A 22,937-nucleotide genomic window follows, 5' to 3' on the forward strand; every position below is an offset into this window, starting at 1 on the left:
AGCCCCCCAATCAATCGTGATCTTCAAGTGACCCCAACCACGCTATATGTTAAAATATCTTTTCTTTTTCTTTTCGAATCTTTAACTAAGCAGGATGTGCAACAAACGTGATGTGGCTTAAGAGGTTAAATAGGAGCTTTCAAGACACGAATACTTTATTCAAAGTAAAAGCAAAACGGCTTTAATTCTTCAAGACTGAATTCCCCCTTATAAAGCCGTCTTTTCAGTGATGACATGCAGAATTGTTGAAAAGTTTTCATCTCGTAGAGTCTGTATTTCGCCTACGACATCTAAGAATTCAAGTTTCGAGCATTCAAAACTTCTCCTAAAATTTACTTAAATTCCCTCTTTGTCGGGGAAGACATTGTCAGTCTCCTGGTTGGTAATACTTCAAGATTTCCAATTATTATCAAACAGTTCGTGGTAACGAACTGTAGTAAGGAGCGATCCGGCTCAATAGTAACCAAAACTCTAAAAAATTGAATTTTGATATCAATAGCTACATCAAAAGAATCGCATTTTAATGCTGATTTTAAATATATAAGTTTCATCAAGTTTAGTCTTACCCATAAAAAGTTACGAGCCTGTGAAAATTTGCCTTATTTAGGAAAATAGGGGGAAACACCCCCTAAAAGTCGTAGGATCTTAACGAAAATGACACCATCAGATTCAGCGTATCAGAGAACCCTACTGTAGAAGTTTCAAGCTCCTATCTACAAAAATGTGGTATTTTGCATTTTTTTTTGCCAGAAGACAAATCACGGGTGCGTGTTCATTTGTTTGTTTTTTTTTTTTTTTTTTTTTTTTTTTTTCCCCCAGGGGTCATCGTATCGACCAAGTGGTCCTAGAATGTCGCAAGAGGGCTCATTCTAACGGAAATGAAAAGTTCTAGTGCCCTTTTTAAGTGACCAAAAAAATTGGAGGGCATCTAGGCCCCCTCCCACGCTCATTTTTTTCCCAAAGTCAACAGATCAAAATTTTGAGATAGCCATTTTGTTCAGCATAGTCGAAAATCATAATAACTATGTATTTGGGGGTGACTTACTCCCCCACAGTTCCTGGGGGAGGGGCTGCAAGTTACAAACTTCAACCAGTTTTTACATATAATAATGGTTATTGGGAAGTGTACAGACGTTTTCAGGGGGATTTTTTTGGTTTTGGGGGTAGGGTTGAGGGAGGGGGCTATCTGGGAGGATCTTTCCTTGGAGAAATATGCCATGGGGGAAAAAATTCAATGAAAACGGCGCAGGACGAATCTTGTCACGTTAGAAAAAACGTCAAATTCAGAGCTTAATATACAATGCTGGGTGTTCGGAGCCTCTCTATTATGGAGTATAATTTGAAAATAACACAACTATACGAGCGATAAAACATATATACCACAACCATAGCTCAACTAACGAAAGAACTGCTAAGAGATAACACAACTTATAAAGCGAAAACAGGTGAAAACTAACGGGAAAATAAACGAACTAAGAGGTGGAAGGGGCCCAGAGAAAAAATATAATCATTTTTCAATTTTGAGCCTAACTTCCGCAAAGGAGTAATAATGTCAGAAGCCCCGAAATACCGAATTATTTTCTTTTCAAACAGTTCGTGGTAAAGAACTGTAGTAAGGGGCGACCCGGCTCAATAGTAAACGGAACTCTAAAAAACGGAATTTTGATGCTAAAAGATACATCAGAAGAATCGAATTTTCACGCTGATTCTAAATATATAAGTTCAAATTAATTTAGTCTTTGTCATCAAAAGTTACGAGCCTGAGAAAATTTGCCCTATTTTGGAAAAAAGGGGGAAACATCCCCTAAAAGTCATAGAATCTTAACGAAAATCACACTATCGCATTCGGCATATCAGAAAACTCTATAGCAAAAATTTCAAGCTCCTATTTAAAAAAATGTGGAATTTCATATTTTTTGCCAGAAGACAAATCACGGGTGCGTGTTTATTTGTTTGTTTGTTGTTGTTTTTTTCTTTTCCCCAGGGGTCATCGTATCGACCAGGTGGTCTTAGAGTGTCGCAAGAGGGCTCATTCTTACGGAAATGAAAAGTTCTAGTGCCCTTTTCAGTGATAAAAAAATTGGAGGGCAAATAGGCCCCCTCCCACGCTAATTTTTTTCCAAAAGTCAGCAGATTAAAATTTTAAGATAGCCATTTTGTTCCGCATAGTCGAAAACCATAATAACTATGTCTTTGGGAATGACTTACTCCCCCACAATTCCTGGGGGAGGGGCTGCAAGTTACAAACTTTGACCAGTGTTTACATATAGTAATGGTTATTGGGAAGTGTACAGACGTTTTAGCCAAAAAAAATTAATATACTAATTTCATTTCAATAATTTATGTGCGGAGAGCCAAAATCAAACATGCATTAATTCAAAAACGTTCAGAAATTAAATAAAAAAAACTAGTTTTTTTAACTGAAAGTAAGGAGCGACATTAAAACTTAAAACGAACAGAAATTACTCCGTATATGAAATGGGTTGTCCCCTCCGCAGTCCCTCGCTCTTTACGCTAAAGTTTGACTCTTTGCCACAATTCTACTTTTTAAAACAATTAAAAACTTTAGCGTAAAGAGTGAGGGACTGCGGAGGGGACAACCCATTTCATATACGGAGTAATTTCTGTTCGTTTTAAGTTTTAATGTCGCTCCTTACTTTCAGTTAAAAAAAGTTTTTTTTATTTAATACATAGAAAGACTATACAGACTATTCACTCCGCTGGATCCAAGTGAAGGTTTGCAATTGAACCTTTGTCGTCTTTTGGAATTCAAAGAACTCTTAATAGAATAAATTTATATCTTGGCCTAGAACAAGACAATTGCGCACGTTTTGGCGTTAGACCTTAAAAAATTCAGTGCTGATTCAAGTTTATCACTGTTTAAGCTGGATAAAAGGCGGTCACATTAAAAAATTCCACCTCAATAGAAAGCAAATACTTATAGTTAAACCAGCTTCATGTAGTAACTTGGGATCATGTGCCAAAATATATTTCAATAGCCTTCAGTATTTAGAAAAGAAGAATTTACCTGCACTGCAAGTAAAATGTAGACAAATGAAAACATTGCAGAACTAATGGATAATGATTCCTATGGCGCCAGGTCCTTAAGACTAAATCCAAATTATGGAGTCAGTCACCAAAAGAATTAGGCAACTTTTTCAAAATAAGGGATGATATTATCTCTAAGTCAAAGCAAAAACAGCTCGTTAAGCTCTCAAAATACAGTGGTGATAAGATTATCCCTCTAGGATGCAAGATCTTCGATCAAGTCGTAACAAATATGGTCTTTTTCTTCAAATGTCTTTTTGCTTGGTAGTCATAATACAATGGCGAGTTCAACGTACTCTGTGGCACCGTCTATAAATTGAAACAATCTTTTAGTGGTCACAGTGTAATGGTGCATAGACTCTCCTTTAGATCTTAAGGATTCGAGATCACCTCACTCTATGTTAACGTTGTATTGTAATAAGATTTTTAAGATAGAGTGTTTAACATAAAGTTTAAACGAAGAAATGAGTTATTCAAGGACGTTATGAAGAATTCAGGCAAGGACGGGAGAGTGAGATCCCACGTTGAAAAACAAATTTTCAGTCATTTATCACGGACACACCATGACCTAAAAAGTTTACAGACAAAAATTATTTTGAGATTTATACAAAACAACAGAAACAAATAAGAAAAAAAAACACAACAAGTTGAATACTACTGGAGGAAAGGTGTAACTACAGATATCTTAAATCAGGATTCCCTCTTGCTCAAAATAGAACATTGCTGAACAGACTAGTTCAGATCAACAGCAAACAAAGAAAAAATTATACAAAATTATTAAGAAACCAAAACTAGGGTAGTTTTAAGCCAGTGGAAAGAAACAGCAAGAAAAGACAAAGCAAATATTTCCTCAGTACAACAAAAGCTAAGAGCTCATATGGCACTTGTGACGAGGCAAGAAGAGCTAAGAGCCAAGAGATCATATGGTATGAGCTCTAGCAAAATTCTATGAATCAATAGATTGATTTAAAAGGAAAATAAGAGGCTTAATGTCGGTCAGGATTTAAAATAAGAGCTCTGAGTCATGATGTCCTTCTAAATATCAAAATTCATTAAGATCCGATCACCCACTAGTATGTTATAAATACCTAATTTTTTCCAATTTTTCCTCTCCCTTTAGCCCCCCAGATGGTCGAATCTGGAAAAACGACTTTATCAAGTCAATTTGTGCAGCTCCCTGACACGCCTACAAATTTTCATCGTCCTAGTACGTCCAGAAGCACCAAACTCGCCAAATCACTGAAACCCTCCCCCCAACACCCCCAAAAGAGAGCGAATCTAGTACGGTTGCGTCAATCACGTATCAAGGACATTTGCTTATTCTATCCACCAAGCTTCATCCCGATTCCTCCACTCCAAGTGTTTTCCAAGATTTCCCCCTCCAACTCCCCCCAATGTCGAAAGATCTGGTCGGGATTTGAAATAAGAGCTCTGAGACATGAATTCCTTCTAAATATCAAATTTCATTAAGATCCGATCATCTATTCGTAAAATAAAAATACCCCAATTTTCACGTTTTCCAAGAATTCCGGTTTCCCCCTCTAACTCCCCCAAATGTCACATATCTTAGACAGGTTTTTATTCTTTCCATCCAGTTTCAACCTGATCTCACCGCTTTAAGTATTTTCTAAGATTTCCGGTTCCCCTCAAATGCCCCCTCCCCAATTACACTGGACCCAGTTGAGATTTAAAATAAGAGATCTGAGTCACGAGGTCCTTCTAAATATGAAGTTTCATGAAGATCCGATCACTCCTTCGTAAGTTAAAAATACGTCATTTTTTCTAATTTTTCAGAATTATCCCCCCCCCCAATAGAGCGGATCCGTTCCAATTATGTAAATCACGTATCTAAGACTTCTGCTTATTTTCCCCACAAGTTTCATCCTGATCCCTCCAATCTAAGCGTTTTCCATGATTTTAGGTTCCTCCATCCCAAACTCCCCCCAAAGTCACCAGATCCGGTCGGGACTTAAAATAAGAGCTTTGAGATACGATATCCTTCTAAATATCAAATTTCATTGAGATCCGATCACCCGTTCGTAAGTTAAAAATACCTCATTTTTTCTAATTTTTAAGAATTACCCCCCCCCCCAACTACCCCAAAGAGATCGGATCCGTTCCGGTTATGTCAAGCATGTATCTAGGACTTGTGCTTATTTTTCCCACCGAGTTTCGTCCCGATCCCTCCACTCTAAGTGTTTTCCAAGTTTTAGGTTTCCCCCTCCCAACTCCCCCCCCCCAATGTCAACAGATCTGTTTGGGATTTAAAATAAGAGCTCTGAGACACGATATCCTTCTAAATATCAAATTTCATTGAGATCCGATCACCCTTCGTAAGTTAAAAATACCTCATTTTTTCTAATTTTTCAGAATTACCCCCCCCCCAACTACCCCAAAGAGATCGGATCCGTTCCGGTTATGTCAAGCATGTATCTAGGACTTGTGCTTATTTTTCCCACCAAGTTTCGTCCCGATCCCTCCACTCTAAGTGTTTTCCAAGATTTTAGGTTTCCCCATCCAACTCCCCCTAATGTTATCAGATCCGGCCAGGATTTAAAATAAGAGCTCTAAGACACAATATCATTCCAAACATCAAATTTCATTAAGATCCCATCACCCGCTCATAAGTTAAAAATACTTCAATTTTTCTATTTTTTTCGAATTAACCGGCCCCCCACTCTCCCCCAGATGGTCAAATCGGGAAAACGACTATTTCTAATTTAATCTGGTCCGTTCCCTGATATGCTTGCCAAATTTCATCGTCCTAGCTTACCTGGAAGTGCCTAAAGTAGCAAAACCGGGACCGACAGACAGACAGACAGAAAGACCGACAGAATTTGCGATTGCTATATGTCACTTGGTTAATACCAAGTGCCATAAAAAAAGGTACGAACGGCATAGCCTACATAACCAGTGTAGTCTTAGAACGTATTTTAGATCAACAGCATTGACGCGCCTTCAATTGTATCTGAGCAAATCATCGTTGGCATGTTCCATTTTGATCAAAACAACTGCCTTAAAAGTTTCATACTGATGAGTGAAAAAATCTTTCTCGGAAGGTTCCGATCAATAACCTTTTGGCTGAAAATTTTGCACTGAGAGCAGTAACGAGCCCTCTTTGATACTTCAACCATACATATTGACAATCCTTCTACAGTTTCACTTCAAACAACATGCAACATGTCTAAGTTTCTACCAAAAGTTTTGTTGGAGATGGCCAGAGGGTTGTGGAGGGGCCGTGAACAGATTTTGCTTCGTAAGTTATGTATTTAATTACATGTTTTCATTATACAAGGTTTGAGGACCTCTTCGATGTCATAGAACATGCATTTGAGTACAAGATATCTGCCTTTCCCCTTTTTGTAAATTGCCTCTGTCCTTCCACTTCTGATTTAAGACGATGCCTTAATTGTACTGAAATTCGGCATTATTTTTTGTAAGGGCGGGTCGCACATTTAATAGAGCTTAATGGGCTATTTTTGTGAAAATGAGCTCATGCGTTTTATTCGTGTTGGCTGAGTTGAACGACAAAAGAAGTATTGATTGATAAGTGGAGACGCCAACCACATATTATTTTGCATAAATTTTTTCTTCCCTTCCTGGGCTTGGTAAAACAGTTTTGTTGATACCAATCTGGTGCAGTTATTAGTTAGATATTTCTATGATTCTGACAATATACTGAGAATTCTTTTTAATCATATTTACAAGTCATTTTTGCTTTTATCCTGTTGTAGTATAGGTAGAATACTCACAGCTGATTGGTGTGTACTGGGCAGGCGGTTAACAGTTTTGGGTAGTAGTCTTCCTTGGTATAGAGAATTCCAGAGAACTATCGTATACAAGCTTATCGGGCTTTGTTTCCAGGTGCAATTTTCAGTTCGGTTATGTCCGCACACAGACAGCTCCGTAACAACCAACCCCGGTTCCGAAGCCACTAGTATTATTGGGTCCTATCAAAAGGCTAATGGTCTAATATTGGGTTTTTCTACAAGATTTTCCTGACTCTTGTACGCTACAAGTGCTAGCCTATAACATCAGCCTATAGGTATTCTTGTTTACCGCAATAAGAATGGGCTACGCTAACGGCACCCTATTACTTAGGATGATAGTGATATTTTTCTTTTGAAATTTATAGTTGGGAGGCATGGGGTCATCAGAAAGGTCTCGGGTCCACTTTAGTCTTTCAGTTGCAGATATTAAAAATTCGTATATGATGCAGATTAAAAAGGGACACAACATACCCAAATATGTGCTTAAAGGTTGGTGGTTGGAGGGATGAGAGGCAATTAGAAGGTCTCTAACCAGTGACGTATTTGGAAGGGGTTTAAGGGCCTTGCCACCCCCCCAAAAAAGTCCAAAAGAATTTTTTTAAGAGTTTAATGTCTTACACTCAGCAGTAACCTTGATTTTTTGTTCTACACTTCGATAATATACAGTAATTTCTGTATAGCAATAATATTTCTCCCCTTTGAAGATCTTTTAAATATCCTCTAGGTCTAGATCTCATAATTTTAAGATCTCTCTAACGTCCTTAGCCAAGAATTGTCATTCCCTCGGTCGTTCCATCGCTTACTCCAGTCTCCTGTTCACCAATCCATTCTTCTGAATCATTTCCAAAAACATTCCTATCTGTTAAATGTGCTTGTTTTATTCCAGTCTTTTATTATTGTGTTGCGAGAGCAATACTTTGGTTTTGTCCCCTTTTTTTCCCCTATGCCGCTGATCTCAACTTATTCCTGGAAACTGGTAAGGGTCTAACCTTTGCGGTTTTTACGGAAAGTGTGGACCTCAGGCTGGATTGCTGAATATGACATTACATTTTGGAAAGCTCCGCAGAACTCTTGCCTGGGGCCAAAAAGGATGGTTGAAGGATGGCGAAGTGAAGTGGAGTTATATAGCCTATGTCAGAGAGGAGTATCTGAAGTTGTGCAGCCAAGCTTTTGTTTCATCAAAGCATGTTTCTGCTTTCGAGTGGAAAGCTCCGTTCTAGCAGGCAAGCAGGCAGGCACCACTTTCAAATTGAATATGGACTAAAATCTTTAAGTGTTAAATATATGCGGCAGTTACCCGGCCCAACAGCCAATATATCTTCTTTGAGTGATAAATAGAAAATTTACAGAAGCAAAAATGTGGCATTTTCCTACGGGTCCGAAAGTGTTGCCATCTATTGTTTCCATCCATTTCTGTTCGTAATTTCAGCTGAGTTTATCATTCGGTTTTTCGGACTTGGGATTGCGGTAGAGAAATGGCATCAGATGTGCCTAATAAACTTTAAAAGTCCTCTTATTGCTAAAGAAATTGGAGCTTATCCTTTGCTCCTTTCTAGGTGGTGACGTTAGAAAGTTGGCCTACGGCAAAAAAAGAATCAACTTTTGAACTAAGAAAGATAGAATTTTTCTTCCGACGGCAATCGATAGCTCTTGATGAGCTGATCAAAGTATATGACATCCATTTTTGGGTACAAAAATTCCTTCATGAGGTATACCAGTTTGAAAGTGTCAAGGGGGTGACAACTTCAGTAGTAAGGTACACACTGAAACGAAATCTAGGCCAATACCAACTGTGAAACATATAGAGGACTTGTAAGCAACAGTTGACTGTTAGGTAATAATCACCTTAGGCAATGAGGGATTTACCAGTTTTGCTAGTTGGTGTATCTATTATTTGTTTCCAGTGTATTTGAAGGTAAAACCAATTTGGTTCCAGTTTCAAGACACGTAGGGGACTTGTAAGTAATAATCTGCTGTTAGGCTACAGTCAACTTCAACAATGAGGGGTTTGCAACTATGCTAGTTAGTGTACCCATTTATTTGTTTCCGGTGAACTTGATGCCTATCACGGGAGAGGGACTTATAAGTAAGAATCGGTTCACTTTGGGCTAGTAAACTGTGCAAATTGGTTCATATTGTACTCGATCTCTTTAAATCTGACAGAATTAAGTGTTTACGCAACGGGTACAAACGATAAAGTAAAACAATGAGGTAGTTTCGTAATAATTAGTGTCACCTATGGTATTTTAATCCTGAATAAGTTACGGATAGCTTTATAATACCAACTAGATTATATAAGATATTGTTCCAAGTTTTCATCCGTCACGATGTCTACGACTGAAAAGGATAAAGTTCAACTGGCTGCAAAGTCAATTTAGTCCCTTCTTTCGATATTATTTTGTAGTTGTTATTTTTTCAACGCTGAGGAATAGCCTTTGATCATGTGATTACTGATCGATAGCGAAGAAACAAAACCAAAGTGTTGCTCTCGCAACACTTTAGCCGGCGAAGCCGGACAAAGGTTGCCGCAACAGTTCACGTTGCCCGGGTAACGTAGGTCTAGTTGTATGTGTTTTAGTGTTTTATAAAAGTCCAATGTTTTATTGTGTTGTGTGGCCCACTACAAGCCAAGCTTCTTGGGCCAAGTAACCCTTTTCTGTTTGTAATTATTTTTTTTCTTGTATTCATAACATGATTGATTGATACTTATTGTGATTACAATAAGGTCAGATTGAAAGCTGTGTAAGTTTCTTTGCTATTATTTGACTCGAAGTGAAACAGTGATATTTAAAAAGAAAGCGCAATGTATATTGACAGGCATCTTAATGCCGAAACGAAACTGTCTACAATCACATTATCATTTATTTTCAAAAATATTGCGTGTAGTTAGTGAAGATGGTGCTTTGACCCCTACTTTTCCAGTTGTTGAGGAAAGGGCAGAAGGTATTCGGCAAATCTCATTCGTGACAAAATCATTCCAGTCAAAGGGATTATTAATGAATGTCCTTTTTTCATCGAAGCTTTATACACCACTTTCCTTACGTTTCTATATGCCCGAGAAAGATAGAACATTAAGAGTGAAACAAATTAGCCCTAAAATAGCATTGCATTAACACCAATAGTCTAGATCCTTTTCTATAGGGTGCAGATCTACAATTTTATCAACATTATTGGCCAACATGAAAACCCCAGCAATGGTTTAAATACCTTATTTAACTTCAAATTATAATAAAATACTTTACTTTTTAAATCATAACCGTAGCAACACACTAGCTTTCTACAGAATCTAAGAGAAGTTATAAAATCTTAAAACTTTTTTTAGTCATAAAGCGGCCGCCGTAAGGTTCCCCAATGGCTCCCCAATCCAGTAATGGCCGGAGGGGCACAGGATGTACGAGGGGCATATATATCCGACAGAAGATGCTGGAGGGGGCCAAAGAGCAACTCTGTGTCTCCAATAATACTGGTTAATCATGCTTGTATTTATTCTGTTTCAGACAAGATGTAGTATGTCTTCCTTTCTCCTAGAAAAGTGACAGACAGAGGAGGGAGCGATGAAGGGGCCAGGGGCAAAATTATTACCTCCTGTCTGTTTTTAGAAAGAATTGAAACTTAGGTCATTTTTACCGTGAAATAGGACTTAGCTAGGTTTTGTGCAATTTTGATTTCCAGCTTGTGCCAGAGCCGAAAGGTTGTTCGTCCCGTGAAATTTTCAAAATTATGATTCTAATAAACACATTGTTGTAACAAAAAAGATGTCATGAACTTGAATCGCCTCTTTAAGAATTATTGAACAGGGTTACCAAAAAAAAAATCTTCTAGTTTAAAATTTGATTTCCTTGTTGTGGGACAGCCTTTTATTATCGCTACTAATAAAAGAACAAAAGAAAAGTTCCAATTTCATTAGTAATGAGAGACCTATTGAGTTTTAGGATCAACTTGTAATATGCTTCCTCTGCCTCAGTCCTAAATGCAGAAAATTAATCAACCCAAATCCCAAACAGAAATCTTAATGCTCTGTTTTTGATCTCAAACAAGTTTCTATCAGTTATTCTAATGAAATACCATGGCGCTGGGGCCAGGGAATTGTCGGGCATCCTAAGTACTTCTTACATTTTAGTCGAACTCCAAATATAAATTAATGCCTGCTTGCTTGGCTGCTTCAACGGAGCTTTCAATCGAATGCAGAATTATAATTTGTAGAAAAAAGATCTTAGAGGGACAGCTTCAGATAGTTACCTCAAACATAGACTGTAACAATCAACTCCAGCTCTCAAGGACAAGCAAAAACGTCCTTCTTGGTTCTAAGCAAGGATTATACGCAGCTTTCCAAAATGTAGCGTCAAATTTATCGATATAGCCTGAGATCCACACTTTGAGTAAAAATCGCAGATTTTACCTTTACCCTTTTCTCAACAGCTGCAAATAGGCATTATACAAAAAGGACATTTGTTGAAACTTTCACGTGAAGATTAGAATATCGGAAGGTACGGTGATGAAACTCCGAATACGCTCCGAAAAGCGGATGAAGATTTACTAGATGTTTACCAGAGAAATTTCCTACGGATTGTTCTGGGTATTCGACTGACTGACCGTATTTCAAACAGTAGGCTGTACGAAAAATGCGGTTCAATCCAGATTTCTAGGACTATAATGAAAGAAAGGTTGAGATGGCTAGGGTACGTTCTGCGGATGAAGGATGAAAGATTGCCGAAGATTGTCCTTCTCGGCCAACCGGGTGGGAGGATGCCATAAAGAAAGATTTAAAGGAAATGGGAACTTCCTGGGAGGGTGTATAGGGGGAGGCTTAGAATAGATTGGGATGGAGGAGGAGCCTGCGTAGCTGTGTTGGCCTCAGGCGCCTTGGTACTGCGGTGAGTTGCTAGTAGTAGTAGTAGTAGTTTCTCATAAACTTTCAACGGATCTATATAAACTAGTGATTACACTGGATAGTTGATTATTGGTATGTCAGGCGTTCGATATGGCTGGTGCCTTTAAGCAGCATGTTCTATAAAACAGTCGGTTTATTTTTTCTCTGTTGTTGTTCTTTCCAGAACGACGTTACTAACATCAAGTTACCATTTTTAGCATTATGTTTTTCCTCCCAAATAAGCTAGATTACTGCAGTCTATGACGTTTAGTGAAATGTCTTTTCTGACAGATGTAATTTTTGACGCCGTGAATGTCTGATAGTTCATACTAGAAGATTTCTCCAACCACGCTAAAATATGAGCATCTATTGAGGAATTTCTTATAAGGTCCATTTTTTTCAGCTTTCTTGACAATTCTTACTGTCTCCTCTAAATTACACAAAGGTCTTTATTTCGTTTCGTTTATTTATTTATTAAGAGAAAACTGTAGTAACCTCCGAGCTTGTCACAATAAATTTTGAACAGTGGGAACGAACTTACTATATAACCGTAAAAAAGGGAGACATAGTAACGCAAATATGATACGGAATCCAGATTTTAACCATTACTGAAACACGATACCGCATCGCTTATTATTTCCATTACAAAGTCACATTCTAGATAGTTAATAAACTTGAGAATATAAAGAGTTTAAGAAACATAATACAATTTTGGCTGCGATTTCTCACAACTTTCTTAACGGACAACTTTCTTAACCTGGATCTGCAAATCTATGTTTCGAGGATTCAGACCGCGATTAAGACAATCACCGTTTAATAGAAGAAAAACGACAAAAAAATTATACCTGTATAGATCCAGCTCTTTCTTTCAAGTCTCCACTGTCTACAAGTCCGGCAGCAGGAGAAACCCGATGATATGCCTCAAGCCAAGCCTCCATTCCAAGATGCTCATGCTCTGTTACCAAGAATATAATATCTTTCGCCCAATAGCTTGCAGCTAGTTAGAAAAAATTAATGTTAAATTCTGGAAAAACAAAAAACAGAACATGTGTACATGAGAAACAAACACAGTTGCATTATCCTTCTTAATTCCATTAATGCGACTTAAACTTAAAGAAAAGTCACTCCTGCTCTCCCAGACGATATTCTTCATTCAATATTTTTCATTTTAATCTTCGAGATGAAGCTTCATATTGGGAATAGGCTCCAAGACATAGCTATCTCCCATGATCTAAACCTGGTTTTAACACCACGGTAAATTATGAAACTCCATAGAGAATTTCACCCACTCTCTTCTTGGTCACCTACTGTATTTAGTATACATTTTTGGGTAAAAAGTGAAACAGCCAGGTCTGTCTGCCAGTCGTCAATCCTAAACTAGTTTTCAACGTGTACATATGAAACAAGGAAATCGTGTTTTGTGAAGTTGCCATACTATTTCCTACATCCAGGAAGGATTAAAAAATAGTGCAAAGACTGGGTGGTTACAGCTAGGAACTCTCATGCTATACGACCAATGGAACTCGAATTCTGACGGCAAAAGGAACCACCAAAATAGGATTTTGGAATGCAAGAACGACAACCCAGACTTCAATTACCCAGCAAATTCTCAAAGAAATGAAACAGTATTGTCTGGATACATTTGTCTTAAGGGAAGTTAGATGGAAAGGAATCGGACTAGAGAAACTTGAAGATACACTTTGGCTTTTAGTAGAGATCCTGCAACACATCACGCTTGAGTCGGAGTTTTGATGTCATCTAGCGCGTCGAAGCCAATGGTGAGCTAGAACCCTATAAACGGACGTTTACTGGTGGTCCAATGTATCTCAAAAACCACCAAACTGACCATCATTGCCTGCTATGCTCTCACAAATAAAGCCGACAAAGATGAAAAAGACAAATCCTATGAAATGTTACAAGCGGTTACCAAAGATGTGCCCAGACATGATATTCTCAGCGCTGTGGGCGACAACAATGCCAAAGTTGGAGCAGACCGTCACTATTACCCAGAAGCCATGAGTCTACATGGTATAGGAATTATCAACCGAAACACAGCGCTTCTTCTAGACTACACGCTAAGCAACGACTTGATAATAGGTGGTACATTGTTCGAGCATAAGTCAATCCACAAATACTCCTGGGTGTCCTCAGATGGTAGGCCAAAAAACAAAATCGACCCCTCTCTAATTTCAAGACATTGGAAAAGCATCTTATTTAACGCACGTGGTTTTCGAGGATCTGACGTTAATTCAGACCATATACTGATGATGGTTGAAATACAAATTAAGTTGAAAGCTCAAAAAAAATTAAAGTGACCAGTACCTATGGGCAGTTTGACACCAACAAACTGAAAGACCGAGACTTGCGAAAGGATTTCTGTATTTCTCTGAAAAACAGATTTGAGGCTTTGAATCTAACAGATGAAACTGACAATCCTGTTGTCGAAGATATCTGGTTGATAATCAAGAAGACCATGATGCCGCCAAGGCATATAAAAAAAAAGAGAAGGAGGATTGGATATTAGACGAAACCTGGAAATTTATTGAACGGCGCAAGGAAAAGAGACAGATATCCTGAATGCGTCAAGGCCTGAAGATAAAGACTGTCTGCAGCTTCGCTATAAAGAAGAGGAAAGAGCTGTCAAAACGATTGAAAGAAAAGATAAGTGAACCAGATAGAAGAAAAAACGGCACTTCCTGAAGAGGCTACGAAGAAAGGCAACTTCAGGATGGTTTACCACCCAACCATTGAGAGAGTTGGAAAAAAAGAGAACCGCTCATCACTTGTTAAAGATGGAAACGGGAAAGTAATTTCAAATCCCAATAAAGTAGAGGAAAGATGGGCATCCCATTTTGAAATATACTTAATCGTCTCCCACCCCATGACCAAGAAACTGTACCTGATATCTTGTTTTTACAAATTGACACAAGTGCTGATCCTCCCAGCACCGTAGAGGTAGAAGCAGCTGTTAAAAAGCTTAAAAATGACCCTGCATCAAAATTCGATGGGACAACGACAGAGATGCTAAAGACATCCCTTCGAGCCTGCTTAAATGTATTGACTGCTCTTCTAGTAGCAGTTTGGACCATGGAAAAGGTCCCACGTGATTGGACTAGAGGTATTCTAGTGAAACTGTTTAAGAAGGGTGATGCTCTCAACTGTGACAACTGGAGGGGGATCAACCTGACTTCAGTGCCAAGTAAATTCTTGGCCTCGATTATATTGCAGCGTTTGAGAGCAGCTCTTGACTCAAACCTAAGGGAAGAACAACACGGGTTCCGGCCTGGTAGATCATATTCTGACCTTATTTTATCCTTTAGACTTATGGTGGAAGAGTCAAGAGAACGGAATAAAAAGCTGTACCTGCTCTTCATTGATTTTGAAAAAGCGATCAACTCAATCAATTGCGATGATTTATGGAAGATTTTGAAATTTTATGGAGTACCTAATAAACTAGTCAGAATAATAATGGCCCTCTAAAAAGAGAGCGAATGTTGTGTCCGAACGGAAAACGGAGAGACACGATTCTTCAAAATTCTCTCTGGGGCGAAACAAGGATGTGTGTTATTTCCGTTCCTTTTTGTCCTAGTAATGAACTATGTTCTACGGCAGGCATAAGGCTTTGGTGTAAAAGTCAGTGGCCAGCAGCTCACAGACTTAGACTTCGCAAACGACGTAGTACTTCTAGAAGAGACAAAGCAGTGTTTGCAGCTACTACTTCACACCATGGCGGGCAAGGCAGAGAAAGTGGGACTAATAGTAACCGTTTATAAATTATAGAGCATAGCCACATCCAACTCACATTTGATCCTTAAATGCATTGGAAAAACAATCGAACAAGTCCAGGAGTTCAAATATCTTGGAGTTAGGATCAAATACGATAGCGAAATAGTCAACGAGATAAAAAGGATTGTTGGACAAGAAACATCGGCATTCAATATACTAAAACCAGTTTGGCGAAGCCCAAAATACTCTTTGCACCTAAAGCTCCGTCTGTTGAATAGCAACGAGATGTCCTTTCTTCTTTATGCAAGTGAATGCTGGAAGCTGAATGTACAACTAGAAAAACGTATCCTAGCATTTGAAATTGTCTGCTTCAAAAGAATTCTTAACATTTCGTGGCACGACAGGGTCACAAACGCAGTGGCCCGCAGACGAACAGGTCAACCACCAGTCATTGATCTCCTCAAGCAGAGAAGATGGACCTATCTTGGTCATGTCCTCCGAATGCCAAAAGACCGTCTTCCGAATGATGTCTAGGAGTGGCAATCCGAGGGCGGGCGATGAAGAGGGCGACCGGAACACGCCCTCTGACGACAGTAGGACAGAGACCTGTGGATTGCAGAGCTGTCGTTACAACCACAGTGCGAGGATGTCACGGCTGCTGCTCCGCTCCGAAACGTCTTGCGAGGCTTCGTTGATGCCCTATGTGCCACACCTGGTCCTGGAGGAACTAAGGTCTAAGGTAAGGTTGAAAGACGGTCACAAAAAAGTTCTAGGGCTTTGGCATTTTTTTTAATGTCAATAGGGATTCCAAGGTCCGTTTTCTTCTCGTCTGTTCTAGACGTAGACACTAGTTTATGTCGTTCTAGTATGTTGGTAATTGTTTTAACTGCGGAAAAATGGTTAAATCTATTTTTGCAAGTGTAGATTCTAGGTCGCATCTCAGAAAGAATAACATATAGAAAAATTTTGAATGTGATATGGGACTCGACGTGTTAAGATTGGGAGAGATGCAAGCTTAACTCAGAACTGAACGAATTTCACGATGATAACGGAAGATACCAGGGCAATTACCCCACCTAGACCCTCTACCCTCACCATTGACGTACCTGTGCATTCCTTATGCTTTAATAGAGGTAGAAATTGAAACATAAACCTTGGATTACAAGTGGGATAATCATCTCTATACATAAAACGAACAAGCTTTATTACCTAAATGAAATCATTCAGTAGAAAACTTTTCGTTTATCATAATTTTTTTTTACATTGTAAGATCACTAAAAAAAGCTTTTATAAAAATTAATTTATTAAGAATACAAATAATGCTTGGAAAATTTCAAAGCTAATTATACTCATATTATGGTTAATCCATTAAAAATTACAAGCCTCAAATCAAACGGGTCGATAATAATGATGTGATTTACCAGACGGAATTATCTAATTCTAACATATATGCTCAGCACCTTTCAAGTATTTTTGTCGTCGGTTATCTAGTAGTTTAAAAACTAAACCTACCTCTGTTTTCTTTTGAGTGGTAATGACTCGGCCTTTTAATTTAAAAATTTAGATGGAATTCAATTTTAAGTAAAAATAGGAAAAGTACAAATTTACCAATTTTGGGATTGATGAAAAATAAGTAAGGATAGTAAGAAATTTGATTCATCAGGTTTTTCTTCGTATCTTGTTAAGAGAATTACTTGCTTCACTGCTTCTATTATAGCCCCTCTTTTTAAATACTTGTTGAAATGCCAGAATTTCCCGACACAAAAATTACTCCTGTATCGGAATAATTTAACTCGTATTTTTAGTACGCATTTCTATAGAAAAGGTTTACTAAGTTAGCTGTATATGACTTATAACTGACTAAATAATAATTGAGTATCATAATAATAAAAGCAGAATACTTCGGCCAATTTCTTGGATGGATTATGAGCATGCACACAGAACTGATTTAGGGCTCGTCAAAAAAGTACGTTACCTCCACCCCCTACACCCCAAAAAAGGCGCAAAAATTAGCACCAGCCACTGGGATATTGGTGCCCGCCAAGGCATGGTATTTTGAAATAAGGCTTGTCTACCTCTGTCATCCCCTTGTAGAAGAGCTCTTCCTTAGTAATGCTAGATTTTCCATCATTTTCCCTCCATCTAAGAACCCCACCCACCAGCTTTAGACCATATAATTAGAAGGGAGAGTGATCCAACACATGTCAGCAACCCGTGAGAGGCAGTGGTTGATCCGCAGAGCCAGTACTAGGAAGAAAAGATCTTTTCCCACCATGGATTGCTCCTCAGTTAATATCTTCTTGTACTACGGTATGCGCTGGATAAGTCTAGAGGAGTGTCCCCCGCCCCCACCTGATTTTGGCAGCCATTACTCGTTATAGTTCATCCAATCTCCGTAGGGTTTCCAGAAAACAACTTATTTCATGGTTAGACACTGGGCAAGACAGCTAGCAACTAAAATAACAGTAGTAGGCCCTTGTCTGCACTTGCAACTGTCAAGGGTACCACAGTAAGATTGTCACCATTCCCCCCGTTCTTGGAAGTAGCAAAAGCATTGAATTATATTTTGATACATTTTGAAAGCATTTTTATTTTGATGATAACAAAGTTAATTTCTTCTTTTGTTTATTAAGTCCTTCACTATATTATTCAGTGAAATACTCCTATTTCTGATGTTTATCACGTTAATTTGTTGTTTCCCAGAGGGAGTGCATTAGGCCTTTTCTTACTATTGCTATATTACCTTTTTGCAAAATTATAATGTTTGCTTATGATGTTTGACTGATGATTATCTCTTCCTCTAATTTGGATTTGAAAGAAGTTATAGTAAACATGAATCTAGGCTTCACTATAATCTCGGAATGATGTAGGAAAAGGATGTCTGTTTAAAACCAATCCAAGTATTATTAGTCCCTGTATTATCAGATTGGTCATGAGTCTCAAAACGAATCTTTAGTCTTGGGTTGTATCAAATTTACAGGAAAATACCACTTAAATATGTCAGTTGGATGACTTTAGGGGAAAGTCTTTTATTAAGGCAACAAATTAAAGATTTTGTCCTAAATTTTCACGAGACATGGGTTAAATATCTCAATTAGACTATGTTTCCCTGTTTGACATTTTAAGAACATTTTATTCTCCATCGTAAATTCCTATTTTTCGTACTGCAATTCTGTGTGGTGCTGGGCGTCCCATATGCCATTCAAATGTGTCTATTTGTATAAGTTATGTTTTCCAAATCTACTCAATCAGAAAAGGATTTTAAATGTAAATCAAATTTATGCGAAATATATCACGTCTTTTTGTTATCTTTTGTAAAATTAAGTGCCAGATTCACACCATTATTTTCAATGTCTGATCTTCTTACCATAATGTTCTATTTAGGTTATAAGAGTGCATATTTTTTTGTTAGTTTCCGAGCAACAACCAGAGCAAGTTTCTCATTTCAAAACAATGGTACTAGCAACTGGAATTCAGGTGAATAAGAACTCAAACTGTTAAAACATATTAACACTTTTTAGTGAAACTTCAAGAAAAAATATGCTTCTGTCTTGATATTTGTCTCTCTCTTTCACCCTTTACCGAATGTGCAGTCATCTGTTTGTTCTATTTACAGTTGCACTTAATTCCACGAAAGCACTTTGCACTACATAATTTGCACAAGAAAACAATATAGAGACATTCCAGGACGGGATCAAATACGTAAAAACATTTTTTACCCAAATTTTTTTTTCTGGGACAGATGGTCCCCAGGACCTATCTTGGGGCGAGGGAGATAATTCCTTCTATCGTTCCCTGTGTGGAGGCAGGTGTATACGGATTGAACATATTTACCTGGAATACTTTTTTTTTTACAAAGCTTAAGAATTTTGGAAAACATTTCGACTTTTTACTTCACAAAATTAATTCTTCAGTGCGTAAACCATTTTCAGTCACTTTGTGAAAATAGCAGATTAAAAGCTTTTTCTTTATAAAACGACATTTTAGGGTGGCACCTTTCAAACTCTGCAATGGGAAGTACATTGATTTAAGTCATACTTTAACGTGTTTTTTTTAAGGAGTCAGCGAATGAATGAGAAAGCCCTAAGCTATAGACACAACTTACACCTAAATGCTTTCGCAAACGCCAACATGAGTGCAATTCCACCATTAGTGGGAGTAAAGACAGAGTTTGGAGGGCGGTAAGGTGCTGCCAAAACTACAGATTCTCGACTGGAATGCCTTCTAGCTCGTAATATCCCATATACGTTTCTTCCAGTATAATTCTGAAAAAGAGAACAAAAATAGGTAGCTACACCACCTATGATTATAACAATAATAGAACTGAAATTACAAAAACATGTAAGTTAAGTCAATTCGACAATAATGTGGGCAAAAAACGCTAGATCTTTACTTTTTATGCATGATAGTAAATTATGTAACCTGACAAAACCTTCCTGTTTTACTAACTTCAAAAATATGAACGTATTTTTTTCTCTCCAGGTTTTCGTTTTAGTGTTATAATCTGTTTTTGATTTCTCCATGCTTTTGAACAATTCTTTTCGAAGATCAAACTACAGTTACAAACGTATTGTTACCTGACTATTTTCTCGATTGATTCGAAAAATTCAACCGCATTGTTTTCTTTTTGTTCCAAATATAATCTGACATTTTTTTAAATTACATTTTTAAGATGATGCCAGGTATCAACCAAACTTGTTCTAAAGTAAAAATAATTATCCTACTTCCACCTATTAGGACTCTACCCAATACAGGCGTAGGGTACGGTTGGAGTTTTTATTCAAGCTACAACGAAACCTACAACGATGGGTTGTCACAATAAAAATCAAAGTGGGAGAAGTGAGAGCCAGTGGGCACTTGCCTCCTCCACCTTAGGTTTTGAGAAGTTCTTTTTTGCTACTTCTTTTTTTGGAAAAATAATTTCGTAATGAAGATACAAAAAAGGCACTTTTCAAAACTAAGGGAGGGGCATTTTTTTCAATTCTTTCAATGAAAATACAAAAACCAGGTATTGTTCAAAATTCAAGGGAGTAATAAAATTTAGGCGGGAAATCTGCTCTGCTTATTTTGCTACATAAGTTTCAAATACACGACAAAATAGAAGAGATGTCACTTAAAATTTAAATTTACCACCCTCGCCCCTTGAGGGGATACTTGCATCCCCTAGAGGTAAAAGAATTGGCGAAAACTGGTAATTTCCTAAAATTAAATTTGAGAGTTTTTTATTGAAGTGATTTTTTATCCAATACTTACTTACTTACTTAAGTCTCCTGCCGGGCACCACTCGGAGTAGAGAGTGACGTCTGCCTCGTCCATCCGCTTTGGTCCATGGCGAGTATTTGCTCTTCGCCCTGTCTGATGTTTGCCATCGTTAGCAACTCGGACAGACTGTCGGACCAACGTTTCTTTGGTCGGCTGCGGGTTCGCTTCCAACCACCTTTGATAGGGTCGAAGTCGTAGACCGTCTTAGCGGGTAGATGTGGTGGCATTCGAAGCAGGTGCCCGAACTATCGTAAGGTTAACTCGGCTGCTTGAGTTGAAAACCGAGACTGCTTTGTGAGCTGCAAAAGCTTATCATTGCTGACGAAGTCGGACCATCGTAGGCCCTCGATCCTCCTCAGGCTCTTCGTATGAAATACTTCGATTTTTTGAGGGTTGCAGCTGATGCTTGCCATGTCTCAGCTACGTAAAGCATCACAGAGCCAACTAGAGGGTTGAATATCCACAGTTTCGTTGTACGACTGATGTTCGGTTTTCGCCCGAAACGAAGATTCAGTCTGCCCATGACAGATGACGCTTTGGATTATCTCGCTTGCAGCTCGGGGAGAAGCGAGCCATTTGAATAAAATATGGAGCTCAGGTAGGTGAAGTCTTTAACAACCTCGATGCTAGTGGTGCTGTCCAGGCTAACTGGAGAGTTAACAGTAGGAAAAGACGGGTCTATGGCCATAATTTTAGCTTTGTTCCAGTTTATATGCAGTCCTAATTTGTCAGCGTCTTCTCGTAGATTAGGAAAGCTAAGTATCCAATACTTAGCTTTTAAATTTTGCCTTGGCTGAATATCAGCGTTAATTTTGAAAAAAAAAATTGAAATCCATTAATTTTGATAGGAGTATTTTTTGCACGAAAATCTTTTTTGGATAGGATCGATTTCTTTTTTTGGCACATTTCAAACCTGAAACATTTACAAGTCTCATTGGGAAATTTTCGCGTTGACCACCATTGCCCCCCCCCCTCCTTCCCTAGATAGGCGGTATCCACCACCTAAAATTGATGCCCTCCCATACATGCCCCTGCGACATTCCACGGTTGTCTAGTGTTTATGAAATCTGCCTAGTCTCCAGGATGCTACGGGGGCGCTTATGGATGCCAAGCTGATTGTGTACTTAGACACTGAAGATAGGCTCCTCAAGCAATGTTTTCCTTTCTTCTCCTCAAGCAATGTCTTATTATCTATTGGCTTTTAGGTTCTTTCTTTTATAAAGCACAGTAATGAGGAAAATCCAGCCTGATTATCCGTTGGATATTTTTCTAGCGAATCTGTCTTTTCAGCTTCTGCACATCTTTAAAATTTTAATCAGCTTTCAAAAATAATTAAAGCCAAACTTTTAGCCAATTTTACGCCAAATTTACGGAGACAAAATATTCTTATTTTTATTCAGTTAAATTAGATAACTGACCATGCATAATGCACTTATAACCCCAAGATTTAGAGCGATAGCAAAATTATTTTACTTTTTTCAATAAGGAAGGTGGCGATACTTTCAAGTGCATTTTAGGCATTAGTATTCAAATTTAATCCATTTAATCATCATTTCCCCAAAACTTTATTTTTCAGAGCATGAAGAAGAAAGGTGAACGTTACTATATTAATCAAGGCTACAGGATAGAAAAATTACAATTTGTAACTTTAACTTTACTATTTCAAAAACACATTAAAAAAAAATCCCTTTTGATTCTATTTCTTTCAAATTTGTAAGAAAATCGAGGCCTAATTAAAACTTCTATAACGAACGTTGGTAATTTTTCAAGTAATTTTTCATTTGTTTAATTTAAATTGACGAATCTATAAATCATTTACTGTTTAATTTTCTATGTATTTGAAAGAAAAGTGTTTAAGAGGATTAAAGTAGCGATAAGAACTTACTACATACCAGACTTATGAACTCATTGTTTAATACAAAAAATATAATAACTTTCTAAATCATATTTTTATTCAACAAAATGCAAATGACACTCTATTCTTTAGACGGTTTAAGGAGATGGTAGCCCCACTCCTATCTGTGGTAATTATCGTACGTTTTAAGTTTGACTTGATTTTCGTTTTAATTTCATGATTTTGCATTAATTTGACTTCTTTTTTTAATTAAATTAACTCATGCTTCTTTCAATTTACCTCGATACTTCGCCCTGGATAGATTCAAGGTTCCACAGAGACTTATAGTGCAACAAACTTTTAGGTATAAATAGTAAACTCTGGAAAATCCAAGTCCAAGCCAATCGAGCGGTCAAGAACAAACATC

The 22,937-nt window shown here is 37.8% G+C and overlaps 1 protein-coding gene across 3 annotated transcripts in view; it reads right to left on the bottom strand.

Annotated features, from left to right (window-relative positions):
* The window catches only part of LOC136032068 (glycosylphosphatidylinositol anchor attachment 1 protein-like), a 98,437-nt gene that overhangs the window by 51,197 nt on the left and 24,303 nt on the right, over nt 1–22,937 (bottom strand). For all 3 annotated transcript variants that reach the window (XM_065712189.1, XM_065712190.1, XM_065712188.1), the window contains exons 4-5: nt 19,520–19,679; nt 12,534–12,685 (exon numbers count right to left, since the gene is read on the bottom strand). In XM_065712189.1, the coding sequence (XP_065568261.1) occupies nt 12,534–12,685; nt 19,520–19,679 (312 nt within the window). The remainder of the gene's footprint in view (nt 1–12,533; nt 12,686–19,519; nt 19,680–22,937) is intronic.

Source organism: Artemia franciscana, chromosome 10, assembly GCF_032884065.1.
Source record: "Artemia franciscana chromosome 10, ASM3288406v1, whole genome shotgun sequence".
Classification (NCBI taxonomy): Eukaryota; Metazoa; Arthropoda; class Branchiopoda; order Anostraca; family Artemiidae; genus Artemia; species Artemia franciscana.